The 22,748-nt window shown below is 38.4% G+C and overlaps 1 protein-coding gene across 1 annotated transcript in view; it reads left to right on the plus strand.

Annotated features, from left to right (window-relative positions):
• Positions 1 to 22,748, plus strand: part of SPAG17 (sperm associated antigen 17) — a 124,019-nt gene that overhangs the window by 11,593 nt on the left and 89,678 nt on the right. Inside the window, exons 4-5 of the mRNA XM_076348037.1 lie at positions 14,185 to 14,316; positions 18,112 to 18,319. Of these exons, the coding sequence (XP_076204152.1) occupies positions 14,185 to 14,316; positions 18,112 to 18,319 (340 nt within the window). The remainder of the gene's footprint in view (positions 1 to 14,184; positions 14,317 to 18,111; positions 18,320 to 22,748) is intronic.

Raw genomic sequence — 22,748 nt, forward strand, 5'->3', positions numbered from 1 at the left:
ATAAGCTGAGATGCTTGGGATAAAGGGTCGTGGAGAGATGAAAAAAGCACAAGTAGCAGAGACCAGAGCAGTTTTATTTGGATGTGGATCCCAGAACACTGCCTTCAAAATGTGTCCTTGTGCTTGTGAAGCCAGCAAAACTGAAGTCTTGTAACAGCAGCATCCTTCTCTGACTCATCTCCTGGACAAGCATCCCATGTAATCAAAAAGGCTTGATTACAATTAAACATAATAATCTTTATTCGACTACTTGTCAAGACTTAATATATTAATTCTGCTTTCTCACAGCATGGCTCCTACCTATAGTTGTCAAACTGAAAAATATTGTCAAATCAGGGGCCAAATCTAAATCCTGGCCCATTCCCATGCTGGAATTCTGTGAGGCTGGAGCAGAATAAATCAGCTGTAAGTAAGTACTTCCCAGCTGTTAATCACTGGGTAGATAGCTAACTCTACTGGTGTCTGCTGCATTTTGAGGATGGGAGGCAGCATGAGCAGCGTGCACTGCGCTCCAGAAATCCTCGCTAGACTTATGATTCCTTGAGGACAGGTATAGGTGAATGCAAGTTAGAAAAGCTCCTAGGCATGGCAGATTTTATATATATATATATATACACACACACACAAACCTAAGGAGTAAATTAATCTTCTGCTAGGCTCTGTATAGTATGCTGTGAAAGAGTGGAAGCATGCTTTTAAGTAGAAGAGATGAGCACAACCCAGGGGAAGAGGCCATTACACAAGCGGAGGAAAGTCTGTCATAGCAGCAAATCCCCTAACTTGCAGGGGGTGGGGGGAGGAGGTGGTTGGAGAAGGCATTCATATTGGAAGGGAAAAGGTAAATGGACTGTCTGGGCTTTGGACCTCAAATGTAGTGGAAGTGTTTGATGTAGTTGAAAGGAAAGTTTCCTGCAAGTGATCTTTTTTTTTTTTAATCCTGCACCCTGTCTTTAATGATGCCTTTTTTCTCCTCTCCATCTTTCCTTCCCCTGCGAGACACGGCTTTGAAAAGATTTTCCTTCTCCCTTCATCTCTAGTTAAACTGCCCCAGTGCTCTCTGTGTCCTCAGTCTAGGCTGAGAAGTGCTTGGTAGTTAAATGCCTAGTATTTTAGGCTTACATTGTTATGGTTTACACTGTTCTGGCTTACAAGAGGATTTAAATGGGAGTTATGTCACTTCCCTGAGAGCTAACTTTTCTGATCAGGTTTGAAAACTTTGGACTTGTTTTTCAAGTGTAAATGTGATCTGTTTTCCCAAGAGACCATAGTGAATGCTACAGAAATAAATTTATATACGCACAAAATAAGATCACTAAATTGTTTTGATTCTTCTTTTTTGGTGAGAAAGACTACTGACAAGAAAATTTGTAAATGTAGCCCAAGAGTTGGCTTTCTTACCAATGCTGCTGTCACCGGTTTGTTTTATGTTCTGTGAAATTAGTAGATAGATAGATTCGATTGGCAGAAGAGACTATTGTGACCTGTACCACCGGTCACAGTATTTTTTTTCAACAATAATCTGTGTGTTGAAATTTTTAAAATCAAGATTGGATGTTTTTTCTAAATGATTGAAAATAATTGGGAATCTGCTACAACTTAATTTGTTTCTGGGGAGGACCTTTCCTGATAAAAGTTACTTCCGGCCCAGCCAGCACAGATTCATGAGAGGCAGGTGCTGCTTGACCAACCTGATCTCCTTCTATGACCAGGTGACCCGCCTAGGGGATGAGGGAAAGGCTGTGGATGTGGTCTACCTGGACTTCAGCAAGGCCTTTGACACCGTCTCCCACAGCATTCTCCTCGAGAAGCTGGCGGCTCACGGCTTAGACAGGTGTACTCTGCGCTGGGTCAAAAACTGGCTGGACGGCCAGGCCCAGAGTTGTGGTGAATGGAGTTAAATCCAGTTGGCGGCCAGTCACGAGCGGTGTTCCCCAGGGCTCAGTTTTGGGGCCGGTCTTGTTTAATATCTTTATCAATGATCTGGATGAGGGGATCGAGTGCACCCTCAGTAAGTTTGCAGATGACACCAAGTTGGGCGGGAGTGTTGATCTGCTTGAGGGTAGGAAGGCTCTGCAGAGGGACCTGGCCAGGCTGGATCGATGGGCCGAGGCCAACTGTATGAGGTTCAACGAGGCCAAGTGCCGGGTCCTGCACTTTGGCCACAACAACCCCATGCAGCGCTACAGGCTTGGGGAAGAGTGGCTGGAAAGCTGCTTGGCAGAAAAGGACCTGGGGGTGCTGGTCGACAGCCGGCTGAACATGAGCCGGCAGTGTGCCCAGGCGGCCAAGAAGGCCAATGGCATCCTGGCCTGTATCAGAAATAGTGTGGCCAGCAGTAGGGAAGTGATTGTGCCCCTGTGCTCGGCACTGGTGAGGCCGCACCTCGAATACTGTGTTCAGTTTTGGGCCCCTCACTACAAGAAGGACATCGAGGTGCTGGAGCGTGTGCAGAGAAGGGCAACAAGGCTGGTGAGGGGTCTGGAGAAAAGTCTTATGAGGAGCGGCTGAGGGAACTGGGGTTGTTTAGCCTGGAGAAGAGGAGGCTGAGGGGAGACCTCATCGCTCTCCACAACTACCTGAAAGGAGGTTGTAGCGAGGTGGATGTTGGTCTCTTCTCCCAAGTGACAAGCGATAGGATGAGAGGAAATGGCCTCAAGTTGTGCCAGGGGAGGTTTAGATTGGACATGAGGAAAAATTTCTTTACTGAAAGAGTGGTGAAACATTGGAACAGGCTGCCCAGGGAAGTGGTTGAGTCCCCATCCTTGGACGTATTTAAAAGACGTGTAGATGAGGTGCTTAGGGACATGGTTTAGTGGGCATGGTGGTGTTGGGTTGACGGTTGGACTCGATGATCTTAGAGGTCTTTTCCAACCTCAATGATTCTATGATTCTATGATTCTAGTTTCAGTGTAAACATATGTTTCAATATATGGCTTATAGCCATATTTGCTAAATTAAATAAAATCTTGCAATTAATCTTCTCTTCTCTGTGCAGAAACTTTGAGATTGTGTCCCTTCATTTTTCTCTTTATTTAGCAATGTGTAATAAATTCCTTCATGGTTTTTTTTTTTCAATTCTTTAATAATTTCTGTTATCTTCTCTAACAAACATTTACAATTCACTATTTTTATTTAATTGTGGACGCCAAATGGACTTAATGTTTTTGTTGAATACATATGAAATACAAGCATAACATAATGCATGTACTCCTATTTGATAGCTCATTGTATACAAATCTGAAGATTGTGTTAAGTTATCTTGGCTGTTGCCTTATACTGAGAGCTAATTTTGGATTGATTGGTTCACCCTTGACCAATGAGTCCTTCCCAAAGTTACCACTTTACAGGTTCTCTATCCTGTAAATTTGGCCTGTTTTCTTTCTTCTGAGATATGTCTTGTAATTTAACAAAACCAAATCATACTGCTTTCTTGCCCTATACTAACTACATTAACCAAATTTCTTTGTGTGAATGAGTTTTCCACTACATTCTTTATATCTCCCGTGGTTACTGTGTCTTCTGGAGATCTTATAATTGAAGACTTTGTATCTTTTCCTAGATCACTGACAAACTTCTGAATAGCGTAGTCTCAATATGTTGTATGCTTCAGACCCAACAAGAAACTCACCTGTTTGATGATGACTCTTTGTTTGTAATTGCATTTTTAAATTTGTTAGTTAATGAGTTTTAATCTTTGTTACTGCTTTATTAACTATAGAATGCTTGTTTCTAAATCAATAGTCAAAGAATACTAAAGGAATTGTGCTTTTTCCCTATATCAGAGTTATTATCTGTTTCAGCTAGAATTACAGTCTTACCAGAGAAAGCTGCTCTCTTTGTTTAAAGACCACCTTCTTTTTTTTTCCAAAAAGAAGAAAATTGAATTGGTAATAATTATTTTACCCTCCTTTTATTTGTAGTTCATTGAGTTCTCTGTTAGGACATTAAGGAAATAATATCAGCTCCTCTGTTATTCTGCAATGATCAGCATTACATTGCCAGTACTTAAAATACATATGTTATTCTAGTTTCCCCTTTTTTAAGCATTGGTGTGACATCAGCTTTCTTTTATTTAGTTTAAAACTTCCCTTGTTCTCCAAGAATTACTTAAAGATTATATTCATCATATACAGAGCTCCTCAGCTACCTATTTTTAATAATTCTTTAATTACGTTGTCCAGGTCTACTGGTTTTTGGTATGCCTAGCTTTAAAAGCTGCCTTTTTGCAATTTTGCATTGATACAGTTGGAAATAACTGCTTATTAACGAAGTGATACAACCATATTATCTGTTGTTTTTCTGAATGTAGAGCAGAAAAATCACTGATTAGCCCTACTTTTCCTGCATCTTTATTGACTCTTCTACTGTTTCCATTTAATACCAGACCAATGCCATGTTAATGATATTTTTTTTCCTGATACAATTTTTTAAAAAAGTAAATCTGTTATTGTCCTTATCTCTGCTGGCGTACATTGTCTTTCCCTTGTTTTTCTTGCTTTTCTTCCTTAAATCTGAAATAGTGAGGACTTTTAAATCAGGCTGTCCAGGATCTTGTTACCCATCTGATTGCACTGAATTATCTCTGTTTGATTCTTGCTTGTGACAAGCAAGAAACATTAGCTTGCATGTCACACGCAGGAACTGTTAATATTTAAACAGAAGAGAATATAGAATTTTGATTACAAATTGTTCTGCTTCTTGTCATTGTTGGCTGAACACAGGACCTGTTTGATTCTCCTGTAGACTTGCTTCCAGATCTGCATGGCAAATGGTTCCCGTACAAAGCCTCACTTTATTTTACCTCCTTGCTAGCAGGGAAGGAGTATCAACTCAGATACTTCAAACTTCAGGACTGATAAAAGCAGAAGTGGTGCCAGGTTTACTGTCTGAGTCAAGATACATAACAGTCAACCCATATCACCAGGCATATTGCGATATCAACCTAGTTGTACAGTTTCAACAAACAAACCAAAGAGACCCCCAAATTAAATCCTTCTACTGCTAAGCACAGTATGCACAGTTTTGCCATCAAAATCCAGTTCAGTTGAGTGCTTGCATATAAATCTTAGTTAATTCATGCTTTGTACAGCTCATTTTGAGGACTAAAAGGTTATTGGTTAGTAATAGAATCTTGCATTGTTTTAAAATTATTTATATGGTACATGGGCTTTTTTCTTTGGTTTGTTTTTTTTCCCTAAGATTGTGCTGACAGAATCCTTGGGAAATTGTGTAATGTTCACAGTACTTCTTGCCTTAATAGGCAATAGGCTGTAGCAGAGACAGAAGGATCCTTGGGTTTTCCAGGTGTAAATGAAACATTCCTTTCCTGTCACTTCCAACACAAAATACATAACCCAAGTTATTAAGAACTTCTGTAGGACAGTAAAACATACCAGTGAACAAGCTGAAGTGGAAAAATTTGAATTAATTTAGCCAGGAAACAAGGGATTAAAAGCAGTCTTTAAGCATTTCTGTGAATTAATACTTTGCTACAAGTGCATAGAATGGAGACTTACGAAGTGAGGGTTGCTGCTGGTAAGACTGCTTGAAGTGCTGGTCATGTCATGATGTAAAGAGAAGGTCCACTTTAGATTGGAACTGAGCACGTAGTTCCTGGGATAGGTGCTCTTACTGTATTATGAAAGTTTATGTAGATAAAAAGTATTATGCATATATTTTATTATATATGATTATATGGTTATCTAATTATATATAATTAGATAATAAATATATTTTAATATGTATTTAAAATATATATGTGCATAATTATTGAAAGCTACCTTATTCTATTACTCCCTCACCGCAATGGCATGAATTTTGTTCAAGAAAACAGTTAAGAATAGCTATTCTGTTTCTAAATAATTTTTATGTCCTCTTCAGTAGGTCTTAAATACCTCATACCTTTCTATTATCTTATACCTTTCTATTGTCTTATGTAACTTTTTTTAAGATTTTCTCATCATTGTCTCTAACTCTTCAGTAAAAAAAAAGAGGAGGGCAGCACTAGGGACAAGGAGTATGCATTTATTTTGTGTTAAGGATGTTATAGTAAATTCCTAGGGCAGAAAAATCAAAAGTTTTGGGTTTAGCTTGACGTGAAAAGAAAACTCTTAATGTCACAGCCATTATGCTTGTGGCAAGGAGTATTTTCACCCAAGAAGGTACAAACTGTTGTGAGTCATGTGGCATCTGGAGGAGAGGAAAGACTGGTTAGTAGCCTGGATATGTGTCACTGAAGAGACAAGTTTCAGAAATAATGCTAGTCAGGAGTACTTTTATGGAAGCCTTTTGGTTTCTTGTAGAAATATATAATTAAAGGTGAAATATTTTTGTGGAAGTGTATAGATTTTGACAAAACACCATCAGAAAGGTTGTGATCAAGAACAGGCTTTCTCAAAAGTAGAGATGGTCGTACGAAAATCCAGCCTTCTCAGTCTAAAAATGTATGTCAATAGAATTCTATTTTGTAAAAAAAGTTAGAAAGATTTTGTTTTCATTCTGCTGTAGAACAAAATTAATTTTAAAAGTAGTTGTAAAATGGAACAGTTCAGGAGCCAAAACTTGTCTGGTGTCATTGTTTTGATGAGAGGGTTTGACAGTAAAAACAACTTTGGCAGCCATGCTGAATTGTCAGAAGGATAGAAAGATTTAATTTTATTTTTCATTCCAGTACAGAGCAAAACAAATACAGCAGTCTTAAATGTCATAATAAAATGGAACAGTTCTCCAGTGAGCCTTTGTCAAGTGCTATTGTGTGGATGTAAGTTAAGAGATTTTTATTGCAGAAGGACTTGGCCGTTATACTGTATGGATATGCAGCGGCTTAATGCTCAAGAAACAGTTGAGAACTGTCGTTAAATGAAGATGCCTTTTAGGGAGGTACTGGCTCCAGGGAAGGGTAAGAAACTTCAAATCCTGCTGTGGGCACTATCTACTCATCTGTTTTCAGCTCTGTTGTTATCTGTTACCAAGCTCCTACCACATACATCATAGTACAGAATAGAGTACATTTTGTAAACGATCCCACTGCATGAGGTGGTACATTTACCTGAGATATTTATTGTCTTGTCTTCTGAGGAGAGTTTAACGACTCTACCTCCTGGGTCCAAGTATTTAGGTCAGTTTACTTAAAAGGATGTTAAGGAAAAAATTTGTTAGCTTAGGTTAGCAAGTTTCACAGCTCCCACTGTTCTTCAGCAATTTGTGAATATCAATATGAATGAGCCTTATGGAAGACTACCAGTGTCTGCATATCAGCTGAGGTTAGATTTACCCCCTTCTTTATCTCACAGGAGACCTTTACAAGCAATTCAGTTTGCTGCCAACTGAATAGGGACAACTTATGGCTGTGCCAAACTATTCCAAACAGACACTATCACACCCCAGGCCACAAATCGTTGGCATCTTTAGATGAACTGCAAACTTGGGTTATCCGCATTCTTCCTAGATAATGTTAAGGTATTCCAGGATCTCCTACATCTTGAAGATTTTACTAGAACTCACTGAGAAAAAGCTACATGAGCTTCTACCTGTCCTGCTCACCTTAGTTCTTACTTCATAATGCCTTTCACTGGTAGACTTCTTAGTGCTTGCTGAATTGCTCGGACAGACAATTGCCTTGCTAGCACCAATATCCAAGAGAGTAGAATATCATTGGCAAATGCCTTCTTATAACTTGGCCAGATGGAAACAAAAGAAAATGTCCTGACAAAAAGAAAAAAAAGCATTCACCTGGGTTCAGCTGCCTTTCCAGAACAGCAAAGATCTCGGCTAGTTCTGTGTTCTATATGCCTGTCCAGTATCGATGTCTTAATGACCTAGGTCTTCCTAGTGGCATTAGAGGCGTCTGTGTGATCAGGTAAATAGTTCTAAGCCTCGGATAACAGCAAAAGGGGTTTTATTTCAAATATAGGAAATCCATGCCACCTAAAAAGAATAAAATATTACCCAGAGTAAAGACATACCACCATGTCTTTGCATCAGCCTTTGCCATTGTCAGAGCATCCAATGCCACTGCATCATCAATAGTGGCATGTGTAGTCCTTTGAGTTATCAAATTATATGCCTTGCATTTGGGATTTATTTATTCCATGAGACTGAACTGTTGTTGCTATGAACCAATCAGTCCTAGAAATTGTAGTTGTTTGTAATCAATTTCTAAAGTCTCTCCAGTTCAGGGACCCTTCTAAGGACAATATGTCATGTTAAGAAGTGCCAGGATTTCTAAGTGCTGAAACTGGGGCAAAAAGTCTTGAGCTCCTGCAGGAAAACAATCTGTGTCTTCTAATTTTCTGTTTCCTAAAATCTGAGAGCTCAGGTTCTACTATTTACATGAGACAGTTGAAACATGTTCCTCTTTTCTTTCCATTTCAGAGTAGCAACTCTTCTTCATAATCCTAATTCTAGGATTCTAGAAGCAATGCCCTCTGCATGTATTATTATTTTACTACGGTTGTAATTATTTGTCCTGAGGCCATTCATAAAACTCAAAATTGCTGATGATTTATTTTCTAGGAAAGAAACTTGTTATCTTTTGAAATTCATCTATCTATATAAAACCTGCTTTAGAACACTGGTGAGACCTTGGTTTTGCTTCCTAGATTACAAAGTTTCCTGCATGCATGCAACTTGGTATAAAATTTCCTGCTTTTTCTGTGCAGGTTTTGTTGAAATCTCTGTGTAACTAGAGCAAACAGCAATTATGTCTGTAAGAATGTCACCCTTAAATTGGTAGAGGGACGCTCTGGAGTAGCCAAAGGAAATGCTGTTCTCTGTTTTGTTGCCTTCAAAAATTTCAGGTGACTATAATCGGTTAATTAAGGACAATAGAGTATAAGACATTTTTCTCAAGTAGAGCAACTAATCCCAGAATCTTTTGTCACCAAAGGGGGGTGGGGGGGGGGAATGCCCAAAGCCCTGTTGCAAAGCTGGACCAAGGTGAAAAGATCCTGCCTAAGAGTCTTGTGGTGCCAAGCCCACGAGGCCATTGGGACTTCCTGGCCCATGAGTTCTGAGGCGGCTTAGGAAACTCTGACAAGGTGTAGCTAGATGGGTTCTACCAGCACAAGGGTTGATGAGACAACTTTGCTTCTTAAATCTTTTTGTTTCACCTCTGCTTGGGTTCTCTTCCTAGACAGATGCAGTGTTAGGGAAGCGTGACTAAATCCTTTAGCTTTGTATGTTCATTGTGTGGGTCCAGTTAGCTGGTATTACTGGAGACAGTTTACTTCTCGCAAGCATAAAATTTTCTACTCCACAATGGAAAGACTTGCTGGGCAGATTCATACCACTGAAATGTAAACATTTCAAGATTTGATCATAGCAATACATCTCTCTTTCTTAGCACAGATCACAGCAGACTAGCCTGTCCTCTCTTTTTAAAAAGGTCTGGGTTCTGTAGGAGTACTTCAGAAATCACTTAAATGCTATTTCAACTATCTCCCCCCAATCAGAGTGTTAAAAGGAAACAGGTATCTGAAGGGTCACATGAGAAAATCTTCCCTATGCATAAAACTCCTCCTTCCTGAGGCAGCAGTGCTAATGACTGATCTTTGGAATCACTGGATATTCATATTGTATTTTGTCTTCCCTTAAAGCAGTTTGTTTTGTTAGCAGTTAGGTGGTCAGGAAGCCATAGGAGGTACATGTCATAGGCGGTGAGAGCTCTTAATAAAGCCAAGGTGAAAAGTCATTACATAATTTTTATCATTACATAATTTTTATGTAATGTATTTTCTCATTTTTACTTAAATTAGGTTATTCACCTGTTTGTATTTCCCTTAGAACATTATTTAAGTACTTGTAAGACTAAGACACATACGCTGTATACATGTCTTAGAAAGTTCTCATTCTGCATTGCTGAGATCAAACCAGTTAAGGTATGCCCTCAGGTTGCACATTTTCTGTAGAGAGAGGTTTAAAGAACAGACCTTCTTACAATGGATATTTCTAACTAGGTTTCTGCTAACCAAATCAAGCTGTGTTGTGTTTTGGCAAAAAACAGTCACTCATATGAGTGACAACATATTTTTCTAGCACACAAGCAGCCATTGCTGCTGCTTTGAGAAATGTTCTCACAACAGAAAGGCAGATATTTAGTACGTGAACAGCATATGTATTTGCTCAGTATTGCTCAATAGTGAAAGTGTCCTATTCTTATTTTAGTAGGTTTGTTTGAAAAGGACTCTGAGGGGCAGAAGGTGTAATCAAATCCACTTTAATTTTTTTTTAATTCTCTGGAATACATGTTGGTAGAGCCTTCATTGATTAACAAAGATGATTCATTGGCTTAGCTTAAGTTTTACAGTCTACCTTGTGGATACATAAGCTCTATATGGAGCTCTGTTCAGATATGCAAATGATTTACATGAGTCCTTAAGCTCAGTTTGAATTGTGAGTCATTAATTCACCAATGAAGGATAACAATTAAGCAAGTGATCTTTTGACATCATAGTTGGGAAGAGGTTCTGAGAGGAAAAAAGAAATTAGATGAATGGTCTGATAGTAGAGACTAAATTGCCTTTCAACACATTGCAGGTGTGATTTGAAAGAAGTTGGTTGAGTCAGCTCAGTGCCTTCCTGGTATTCTTTCAAAATGATTGATCGTAGTATGCTATAGTCAATGAAATGACATCAGCAGATTCAGAAATATTTAATAGTATGTGTAAAGAAGTCTTATTTGGACAAAAGAAACTTATCAGTATGACACATGCAGCTTTTGTTCCCTAATCTGTCTTGAAAGCTGCTTGTGAGGGATTCACGATACTGATGGCAGATTGTAATAAGTGAAGATCGCTTTTTTTCCCCCCTTGCTTTTATTAGCTTGCTCAGGAAAATACATTTGAACAGTAAATAATAACTTGGTTGGTACATGTAATCCATATAGCCTCTTGACGGCTCTCCTGCTTCAAATTGACTTGAACTGTGTCAGCTACTAAGGGATTTGAATTACTGAGGAGTTCTTCTAGGAACCATTATGTTTCTTTTAGGAAGTGTTATGTGAGTCTGAGGTATATGTGATGGCCTGAATTTCTTACGGTTTCAAGAACAAGAGGGAAGACAGGGCTTTAGAAAGCTCACCCTGGATATGGGAGAACTACGCTATGAAATGGACTGACCACTGTTCGTAGCAAGTGATGCTACTGCTTCCAAGTAGTGATAAAGCTGTGAAAGTTGATAATGCAATGCATCACTTTGAAAGCTTTTCTGATTATGATTTAGCAGTCACAATGGTTCTGCAAATTGAAAAGGAGGCATTTCAAAGAGAGATACCATAAAGACTCTGGCTTTAAACGTTTCCCTAACTTTTAAGACCTGTCTCCTATCTCAATGGCACTAGCATCTGCCGATAGTATAGTGTCACCTACAAGCACTCATGCAGTGTTCGAATGGCTTGAAATACATGCCCTTTGCACTAGGCAGCTAAATCTCTGCGTGGTTCATACTGCCACCATATGAGATCAAATACTGCATCACCACTGAAGCTTTTCTGCAATGCACAAATGTGACCCCTGCTGTGTGAGGAATGCTAAGTTTCCTCTTCCTTTAAAGGAAAAGAGGCCCTACCTAACTGAGTTTGTCCATCCAAGTTTCCATGGTTTCTCACATAAGAAAAAGGTCATCGCTGGCGGGATGAAGTATAGCCAATCTGAAATGAATCCACCTCATAGTATCCCAAAAAATTCCTTCTGTACTCCTACCAAGTCTTTGTCTTCAGCTTTTGTTTTTTATTGAGGCTCTGTGGATTCTTAACTGTTTATGCCAGGTGCCTGCATAATTCACAGGGCCACGAATGAAGTAAACATGCATGAGTGTAATAAATTTAATTTCTTTTATCTACTGTGCATGGATTGATCTATGTTTTGTCTTTAAACTAGCAGCGGTGAGGGATTGTTTTCTATTTGCTTATGCATAAAGCAGATTTTACATTGCTGTATGAAAAACTATTTGCTTTCTTTGTATTGCCAAATGTAATGTGCTCATTTTATCTTTGTCTTATTTGTCTGACCTCCCTCCACAGTCATGGAATGTACTCCTGTTGAATAGAGTTTGGTTTGTACTTCTCTTAACGCCTCACATAAGAAAATTTGTCCTTCCCACCCACTCAGAGTTGTCCAGCTCACTATAGACCTTGGACAAGTCTCTTCATTTCTGCATTCTCTATCTACAAAATAGAAATAATCATGATGCATTGCTTTTGACTGGTAAAATGCTTTGAATTTGTGAGGAAGAATGGGTTGTAAGAGTCTAAGCGTTCCTTCCTTCTTCCCTGAACAATAAATCAGCAACTGCCATCGAGCTGGGTTACTATATATACACTTTTCAGGAATCCTTCCAGAATCCCTCCATTTCCCCTCTATTGTGTTTCAAGAAATGTGCAACTCATCTACATTAGGCAATTGGGAAACATCCCTTTCCATAGGCTGTTAACACCACTTCTGCAAAAAAAACTGTATGAGAATTTTTCTCTCTAAGGGAGATTACTGTAATATTTCTACCAAAGTCTCTTTCTTTCAGAGCACAGATTTTCTCTTGCTAGCTCTGGGTGACTATTTTTTGTTGGAATAGCTAGTAGTTTCTAGTTTGCCTACAGTCTGTGGGAGTTTTTAAGTCTCTTCTTAACATATCCTTGATTTTCTGCTGTGACTCTGAAGTCAATGGGAGTCTTTCCAGTAAGCCTTCTATGGTTGGCTTGTTGAGATAGTGACCAGTAAGTAGTCTTACTCTGAATGTGAAAGATGTAAAGCAGAACTAATCTTAACCATGATGCATTTTCCTATGTGTATGTTAAGGAGATCATCAGGTTTATTAGTGTTGGAGGGGCAGGATTGGTTTGAGAGGGTTTATAAATGAAAATATTTTGGTTGTTTTGTGTCCCTGTTACACAATTCGGGAAAAACACAAATTTCAAGAGATTTCTTTTTCTGTACTTTGCTTTCATTTGTATGAAACAATAATTTGGCATATAATAAATAGTCTGGATTCCATTTTGGCTTTGTTTTATTCAGAGAAGCATTTTTAGTGGCTACATTTGCTTACCTAGGTTTTACTTGAGAAGTGAAAATTTCTAAGCTGGGCAAGAAACTGTGAAAGCTCAAAGCTAATGGTGGTGTTTGCATTAGACAAGACACAGTTCAGTGAGATGCAGTGTGCACCTTCATTGTCTGAATGTTAGCAAGCAAAATTGACACCATATGTGCCCAACTGTAATTGCTCCAAGAGGGGAAAAGAGAAACATGTCAGAACATTTGAGTAACACCTAATTCAGCCCATGGTTATAAATAAAGCTGATGGTTGCTTAAAAACAAAAGTAGGAAAATATTATGGTTATATTATTCCTCAACAGCGCTTCCTACATAGGTGAACTTTATTACAGAGACAACACAAGTGAAAAGAAACATATAACAACTTTTTATGGTATTTTTATGTTATTTTATTTTTTTCGCAGTAAATAAAGTGGTTATGAGGCTCCAAGGAAAACGGCCCAGATGTTAGTGAGTTGTATGAAATTTAGTGGAAACAAGCTGTAAAAAACATAGTCATAAAACAGCCTGTCAATGCCACACATCTGGACAATGCAGCTGTATGTTCCCGCTGCTGTCATCACCCTGAGAAAACTCAATAGCCTTATTTCACCCCAATTAGGCTGCATACCAACGGAATCAGAATTACACAGGGAGGGGGTGTATTTTCACCAAGACGGACCCTCTCAAATTCCCTTCAAGAAGTTTTTATCTTTCATTCAGGGCTAGTGATTCAGACACTAGTCACGTTTTAAACAGTACTCCAAACTATTCCCCTTGATTTGCTATCTGTTAAATGCTTTTTAATTTATTACTTTATAATAAGTAGTTGCTTAATGTTGCTTCTCTGTTTAAAACCTGAAAAAAATGACATTTTACTGTGAGAACTGTGTGTCTGTTGACCCTTACATAAATCATAGAAGTTTTCTCCATTCTAGTTTTATCTCACACTATAGCAAATATAACTTCATTTGAGGTCTTAGGAACCAAAGAATAGCTATGCGTTTTACTGATATGTTGTTTTTCTGAAAGTGTGGCTATTTTGACCCATGCATTGTACAATGCGAGATAGCACCTCCTCATTTCAGCATGCAAAATATGTGTCAAATGCAGTATTAAAATTATATAAGTAATAGTTATCTTGGTTTTTTTTTCTCTGCAGGTGATAGAAGTAGCCAAAGCCATTCTGGATAGTGGTGAAGAAATTCCTGTAACACTAACTGGAAAGCTGTTGAAATTTCAACTGCTTTGTCTCAAACAGAAGGACCTTCAGAGAAGAGAAGCTGAAAAGAAGGTACTATAATATGCCTTAGGGAGGATGCTTAATTAACTTTATGAAGACACTTCCATTCTAGTGCTGTTTGCATAAATTCACCTTTCTCCTCATGCTTAACTTCCTAGATCTGTAATTGAAGAGAAATGTGAATAGAAATTTATCTTTTTAAGTTAATTAGATTCTGGAGAATAAGCTCTCAATTACTCAAATGCAGGTGAGAGGGAAAAAAAAAGAAAAAATATTGTGAAAGAACTCTTTGCTAGAGTAATAAGTAGTAATGTCTTAGCTGAGTCTTAGAACCAACAGAAAATAGAGCTAGAATCTCGCTTCAGCTGAATATATCTCTGCTGAAGCAAAGGTAGGAGAGGTTATTACTTGAGAGGTATCAAGGATAGATGAAGAGCAGAACTATGAAGAAGTTATTATCATGAATCACCTCTCTGGAGGAAATTTGGAGAAGTTATCTATTCCATCCTCTGGCACTAAGGCAGGATTAAATATACATAAACTTTTCCTGGCAGATGTTTGTTGAACCTGTTCTTAAAACCTTCCATTCCTGTGCTTTCGCTTTTCTACGGCAATCAGTATTACTGCTCAACTATATCTGCAACATAGCCATTTGGAAAAGGTTTCTAACCTTATCAACCTTGCTCTAGTTTAAACCCGTTACTGCTTCGCTTCTCACTGTGTATGGGGACAGCAGTTCTTACCCTCCATTCTGCAGAAATCTATTACATATTTAACTAAACAAATGCAAATATATTGTCGTGGTTTCTAGTTTTTGATTATGCTTGTTCCTGTCCTCTGAATTCTCTCCAAATAGTTCCTATTTTGAAGTCTGCTTCTCAGAACTGGGTACCACATTTTCCAGTGTTCCCGAAACCCGCTTCCACATGTTCTCCGAGACCATCACTACTAGCTCCAAGATTGCCTCAGTCAGATTGCTTATGTGTTCTAGGAGGAATTTCACCAAGCTTGCACAGAATCATAATCAGATCAGACCTCTAATTGCTTTCTAACATCTGTAATTAAAAAAAAATAGTTGTCAGTGGTACATTTCAACAACTTACTGAACAGTTGGTCTTTGCTATAGTCCTTTTCCAGCAAACATTCATGTAGCGGAAGACCATTACCAGCAAGTCATATAATTGCTGCAATAGTTTACCCTGTTAATTGATCAAAAACTATAATGTAAAACATGATGACATGGAGACCTAAGCAGTCTGTGCATGTAAAATATCCAAGAAGAAAATGGTTTTGTGGATTTTGTGTAGTTGAAAAGTCTGTAAATTTCTTTATCAGTAATTCTATTTGTGGGAATAATTGGTGGATGAAGTATAGCACACAAGCACAGGAACATTAAATTCTAGGTGATAAATTAAAGTTGTGACCTGTTCCCATAGAATTCAATTGCAAAAGTGATTAGCAAATGATAATGTAAGCCACAGAAATATATGAAGAATCTGAGGAAAAAAAAAAGTGCATTTTCAATCTGGAGAGAAATTGAGAGGCTGAAGCTATAGAGCAGATTTTTTGTAATGAATGGAGAAAAAATGACTTTTCTGTTAGATATCAGTCAGTGCTGATAAGTAAACTGTAAAACAAAAATTTGAAGTTTAAAGATTAGGTACTCCAATATTAAAATGGAGCCTTTAGCTTTGATTTGGCAAGATTACTTTTGTAAGTATAATTTTATTTTCCTGGAGAATCTGAGGATAGTTGGTATTGAAGGTTGAAGAATCTCTGGAACCTACAATTTCTTCTCTGTTTTAGCCAAGCAATCTGGACAAAGTTGTCAGCTCCTCTGGATTATATCTATATCAAAGCGTGACAGGCAAACATGAGAGCAGCAGTTGAAGGACCAAGACAGAGTCAAGAATTGAGAGGGCTCTTGGCTCTAAGGATGCTCTGCAGTACAGAACAGGCAGAAACTGGCTCTTAATTTGGAATTCCAACTCTAAATTGTCTGCCATACATTTTTTAATCCTTTCCAACTAGCTTGTACAATACAAGGTCCATTGACAACAACTTGGGAGTTGAAACCAGGATTTTACTAGCAGATCAGTTCTCAGAAAGCCAACATAACTGTCCGTTGTTTTTTAGAATAGACATCAATTAATAGAATGGATTGGCAGAAGAAAAACAACAAGTGCATAAACAAAAATAAACCATTATGAATTTTCTGTATTTCAGTAGGAGCAGAAGTTTGTCATAAATTGACAGGTGTATGCATTTAAACTAATATGCAGAAGAGGTGTCTCTGATTTAGAAAACTGTTTGAGGTAGTAAGATTCTGTAATATGAAGCTTAAAATAACAATATTACAGAATGTAAAGCTAATGGAAGATTAGAAACTCCACAAAAAGCTGCACCTTGTAGGAAAAGAGAAATATGACATTGAGAGGAAAAGGAAAGAGTCATAGAAAGGAGAGGCTTTTACTTCCTCAGGTATTAAGGTCAACTAGTGTTCTTTGTTGGAATCTCGGCAAGTTCAGAAATGTGTCTGCTTATTTGAGACTTAATTACATAAAAGGATGCAGATGCAATAGATAAAGCTGATTGTGAACTTTGTAGCCTGATGATTGTATCATCTGTTTTGACATGTTCATAAGCTTAGAATGAAAGTGGTACTATCAAAATCTTTGGTTTGAAATGTCCAAAGTGGAATAAATTTGAAAGAAAACAATGAAAGCATCCAAATCCCCCATTTCACAGCACAAATAGTTACGAGAATCTCTTGAAGGCGTTTCTAAATTTTACAGAAAGGGAATGCATGAAGAAGGGAAATCAGGAAAAGATTTTCTGCTTTGGTTTTGATTTTGAACTAAACACAACTTCTACAGCTGGATAGTCTGCTTTTCCAGCTGAATCTAGGGAAGGCAACTGTGTAGAGTCAACTGCCCTGTCTCATTCGCACGGAGAGCTTTTCTCATTGCTTTAATAGCCTTTAAAGTGACACCAGCAGGATGGCAACAGTAAGTTAAGTTAATATCGTTTTATTGTATTTAATTTAGCTTTACAATCCTTAAATGTCATTCTTGCATAGTTAGTGCATAGTCCTGCTGCTGGGTAGAAATAAGGTGGAGGTTTTCTTACTCTTACAGCACCTTGCTTTACCTTAATATATTTTGGATTATTTTAATTTTATACTGGCTCTAGGCTTTCTGGATTTATAGTGTGAGGCTTTGGGATACTTACAAAATCTTTTTTCATTCTTTACTCTTAAATTACTGAGCAAAACTTAATGTAGGTAGTTTTGTTTGAAAATAATGAGAATGGCTGAGTAATATCCTGTGTGAAATGAGCACAAGTCTCTTGGTTCTAGTTTATAGTAGACAGATATTTACATCAAAGAAAAGTAGCGCTGGTACCTTTTTACACCATACTCAGTGTTAACAGAGATGCTAAAGACTTAGACAAAAATTTAATTTTTGTCTTATTTTCCTTCAGTCCAGGGAAGGTTTCTGGCTGATGCAAGTGCTGTAGTGGCAGTAACTAAAGCACAGTGATTCTTTACTTGTCTTTCTACCAGTATGCATTTCATGAGTTATGTGGGTATGTCTACCTACCTCTCTCAGTTCCTTTTTAGTGTGAAGTCTTAACACTATGATTTAGTAAGAATATAATAAACTGAATGGTGTGTTTGAGAAGGATAAGGCAGAGTGTTCAAGACAGCTTCACTACATCAACATTATAGTGGCTGAGAGGGAAAAGTATTCAAATAAAAAAATTGAACCACTAAAATTTTACAGCGGTCTGCCCTTTGTTCTGCACAAAGGCTACAATGAGAACTTAGTTTATTCATCTTGTCAGGCAGAAGAAGAGCAACAAAAGGAAAAAGATGGAGAGAAAGAGAAAGCTAAACCTCCCGGCAAGAAGGAGAACCTCCCTAGTGCCAAGACAGCTGAGAAAGAAAGGAAAGGAAAAACCACAGAAGTAGGCTCTCTAGCACCAGTCACTGTTAAAAAGGACACCCAATTGAAGCGACGGGGAGAAGTGGAAGAGGAAGACAAATACATTGGTATGTAAAAAATGTAGATATACTCCTGATAAACTTGCTAGAAATCTTGCAACCTAGCTTCTAACTGAGTACTTTGTTTTGTTCCATATTGAAAGGTCAAGATTTATTTGGCAATATTAAAGCATTGCTACTTTGCATTTGAAGAGGGCACTGTGTTCTGCTCAGTATTAGGATAGATTGTACAGTCCAAGAAATAAAATGCAAATGAGGTATATGTAGCATGTCGACATCAAAATGTTTTAGCATCTGTAAGACTAAAGGAAAGTGGTTAAACAAATCCTACAGAAAACCTTTCTTACAGAAAGATTTCAGAATAACTAACTAAATGCATTTGTGTCAGTATCCAAAGGCAGCTTTCTCCTTGTATTATAAAGTATAACAGAGCTGTCTACTATTGTCTGGGGATGAAGCCAGGTTCTGTACAAAGGGCAATATGATTTCATTTGCTGTAAAAACATGTGGATAGAACTGAAACCTGAAGAAATCTACTCCAGAAATGAACTATACAAAGTAGGGAATAATATGCTAATGAGTGCTGAGAAAATCTTTATTCTTAAAACATAGCACCCATCGCTAGAACAAAAAGTATTGGAGAATGTGCATAGCTCTCCTCGTTAGATCACAGTTATATTTAATTTGGATCATAATATGTTTGAGCTACATCAACATAAACAGGATCTCTCCTGCTGGAGAAGCAGTTGCTGATTTTTGGATGCATTATGTGTACCTGCTGTTCCCTAGTTGAACTGCTGCAGGCTTTCCTCTCTCTTTCATCAAACCTTTGTCTGCATCTCATTCGAGATCAGTGGCACTCTTCAAGCATCTAAAAAGCATCAGTCCAGGTGTTAGAGCAAATCTTGAATCTTAATGAAGCTGACAAAAGTAAACAAGAACACAACAGTAGCTATCTGTGCATAGCTCTGCATTTTTTCAGATAAGGCTTGGCTATAACATCATTCCTTTAATAATTTTAAGGTATTTCAGGGCCTGAAAGAAGTTTTCAAAGAAACGTTCATGCCTTTAAGAATCCAAGCTGAAGTGATATAGAGAACTCATGTCATCTTACTAAAATTTGTACAGAACGTACAGTACAGAGTGGCTTTGAGTGGGTATTAATGTGCTTCCCACTAGGCCCCGTAGAAACAATTTTACCAGCTCCAACATTTTTGCTCCCTACTGCCTTGAGAGGTGGGCAGAAAACATCAGGTACCTCTATAAGATATCCATGCTTTGCTGCCTTGTTAGTCACAGCTAATGAGAAGACAAAGTAAGGAAAATACAAATTGCCTCCAAAAACTAACAGCCATGAAAAGTACCCTTGTTTAGTATGCTTAGTAGCTTTATATTATGAACTACTAGCACTGCTGTTAAACTATGATTTTATTGACTGGGATTTGTCTCATTAGTCCCAAGGATATTTACGAAATAGCAATAGTTGCAGATTGCCTCAAAGGAGAAGTTGTTGAGGTATTTTGCGCTTGGTCACTTGTGCTGTATTTAATTTTACAGTCATGACTGTACTGAGCTGAAGCCATTCTGAACAATTTACCACATTCATTGTGCATCCACACAGTTGGGCTTAATAATAAACAAATTGATTCTGATTCATACAAAAAAAATTGTATTCAGTGGATTGATTTCCAGTCTGAAGGCAATAAGGAACTACCTAACAACAGAAAAGGTAATCTGACCTTGCTAATTCCTTTAGTCACACTGAGGAAGACAGTGAGGAGGAACGTATAGCCCTAAGAAGGGACAGCACCCCACAAACCCTTCACCATAGGCTACAGGAAAAACACAGCTATTGTCTTGTGGAGAGCTAATTGTTTCTTCATTCTTCCTGACAGTTCCACGTAGAAGTCCATGCCAAGAGAAAATTAAGTCAGGTATCGCCAAAACTTCTGGAGACCATTCTAAATGAATATTAAGTGTGGTGAAACAACTGTGTCAGGAATATATATCTTTCCTCGAGAATGTGGCAATTAAGATTCTCAAGCACCTCATGCTAAAGCTTTGTTTTGTGTCTTGGGAGAAAGAGGTGCCAGCTCCATTTCTCAGTGTCAAGAACATGTAGATCTATGAAACTTTTCTACTGAGAATGTAGTACTCTCAAAATCTTCAGGTATAGTCCATGTATCAGGTGGCCAAGAAGGCCAATGGCATCCTGGCCTGTATCAGAAATAGTGTGGCCAGCAGGAGTAGGGAAGTGATCGTGACCCTGTACTCGGCACTGGGGAGGCCGCACCTCGAATACCGTGTTCAGTTTTGGGCCCCTCACTACAAGAAGGACGTTGAGGTGCTGGAGCATGTCCAGAGAAGGGCAACGAAGCTGGTGAAGGGTCTGGAGAACAAGTCTTATGAGGAGCGGCTGAGGGAACTGGGGTTGTTTAGCCTGGAGAAGAGGAGGCTGAGGGGAGACCTCATCGCTCTCCACAACTACCTGAAAGGAGGTTGTAGTGAGGTGGGTGTCGGTCTCTTCTCCCAAGTAACTAGCGATAGGACGAGAAGAAATGGCCTCAAGTTGCGCCAGGGGAGGTTTAGATTGGACGTGAGGAAAAACTTCTTTACTGAAAGAGTGGTTAAACATTGGAACAGGCTGCCCAGGGAAGTGGTGGAGTCCCCATCCCTGGAGGTATTTAAAAGACGTGTAGATGAGGTGCTTAGGGACATGGTTTAGTGGGCATGGTGGTGTTGGGTTGACGGTTGGACTCGATGATCTTAGAGGTCTTTTCCAACCTTAATGATTGTATGATTCTATGATATTTTAGAAGAGTCTGAGCAGAAGACAGGAAGAACCTTGGATGATCCTTAAACTTGATACAGTGAAAACTTTTTTCAGCACTCTTGGCCACTCTAACACAGCTGTATCAAGGGAAAAAAAAAAAAGAGAGAAAAATGCCACAATTTTTACTTGAGAGTAATCTGAGCTATTGCTTATATATGACCATATCTTGAACTCAAAGACAATCTGTATCTGTTTCTAGTAGCTAACAGTCATTTTATCATTCATCCCTAGTACATTTTTACCTTTCTGAAATGGAATATTTCAGTTTTTGAGTAATCTTGAGATTACTTGCATTGATGTCTTTCATTATTTAAGTATGAACTAGTCACTGATTATTAGAACTGACTGATTATTATCAACTTGTCATGATTATTAGCATAATCATAACTGTTGAATGGCAGGCAGTCTTTCTTTTCAGCATGTATGCATTGGAATTTTTGGATCTCTGTAACTCACTATGCAGACATCTGTCTTTTTTGTTAGAAATCATTAATGCTCAGTAATTGTACGTGCTCATGCTTTTTCTTCCTACAGTAACTGAGGCATCAAAATATGTAGTTCAGTTTCAGTACTAGCAGTGATATAATGGACTAGTTTTCTTCTGGTTTTGATTTTGCTTTATGCAATATATGTACTGGACTGTGGTGGCTGCTTCCTCAGTCAGTCTTTCTCCAAATTCCTAAGTTCTTTTATGTTTACCTAATGTTACAAGAAGAGGAGAGACAGCCGTGTTGCCAGCCTGCTGCTCCAGGTGGTATCAGCATTTGCACAGCCCCGGCTATATACCTGAGCACAGGCAGATGTCAGTGCCAGGCTACCTTTTTTCCCCTGCCCTTTTTTCTCCCTTGGATGAATGAGTCCTGTGAGCTGAGGAGTGACCAAAGGACTTTTAAGTGTGTTGTGTTAGTAGGCATAAGAAAGAACCTCAGTGCTAAATAGAATATAAAACTTTGTTGTTAGTGCAGGATCTGCATTAATTGTATGTGTTCCATAGTGGATGGAGAGACACAGGAGCTTCAGCAGGCAGTTTCTGTTGTCTTAGGATAAATAATCGTGCTGGATGAATTAAATCACCTGATACCTGTCTGAATACCTGTATTTCTGCGTGGGCCGTAAAGGGAATCTACACAATTAACTTAGACTAGAGTCAAGCTTCTAGAGGGCTCATTTTTACCTACGTAATGCTTAACCTTTTGCTTCGGTACTGAAACGTTGCTATGCCTATTTCTACAGAAGTAATAAGCCCAAACAGAGCAGGCACTCAATGAAACGTCTCATCTGTACTTTAGGATGAATTTGGATATGCCCCTTGCCAACTAAAAGGACTAGTGTGAGCTGGTATTACCAGCTGATGCGGGTTTTGACAGGGAGTCCATCTAGCAAACATGAACCTGTTGGGCAGGGAGCAGTCAGCAGTGAGTCGGCTCATACCTGCAGCTAATCCTTCAAAACTATTACAGCTAATATAATCTCTCAACTAAGACACAGTAACTTATTCTGTGTGTGCTCCCTGGCCAGCTTTATGCAGGATGGAATAGGATAGCTTAAACTACCATTAGAGCATGTGAGCATGTCCTGACACTAAACTCCTTCTTAAAGAGAAGCAATTACAGAAATGCTGCTATAACTAGCATTCTGATTATA

Source organism: Aptenodytes patagonicus, chromosome 1 (assembly GCF_965638725.1).
Source record: "Aptenodytes patagonicus chromosome 1, bAptPat1.pri.cur, whole genome shotgun sequence".
NCBI classification, from domain to species: Eukaryota; Metazoa; Chordata; class Aves; order Sphenisciformes; family Spheniscidae; genus Aptenodytes; species Aptenodytes patagonicus.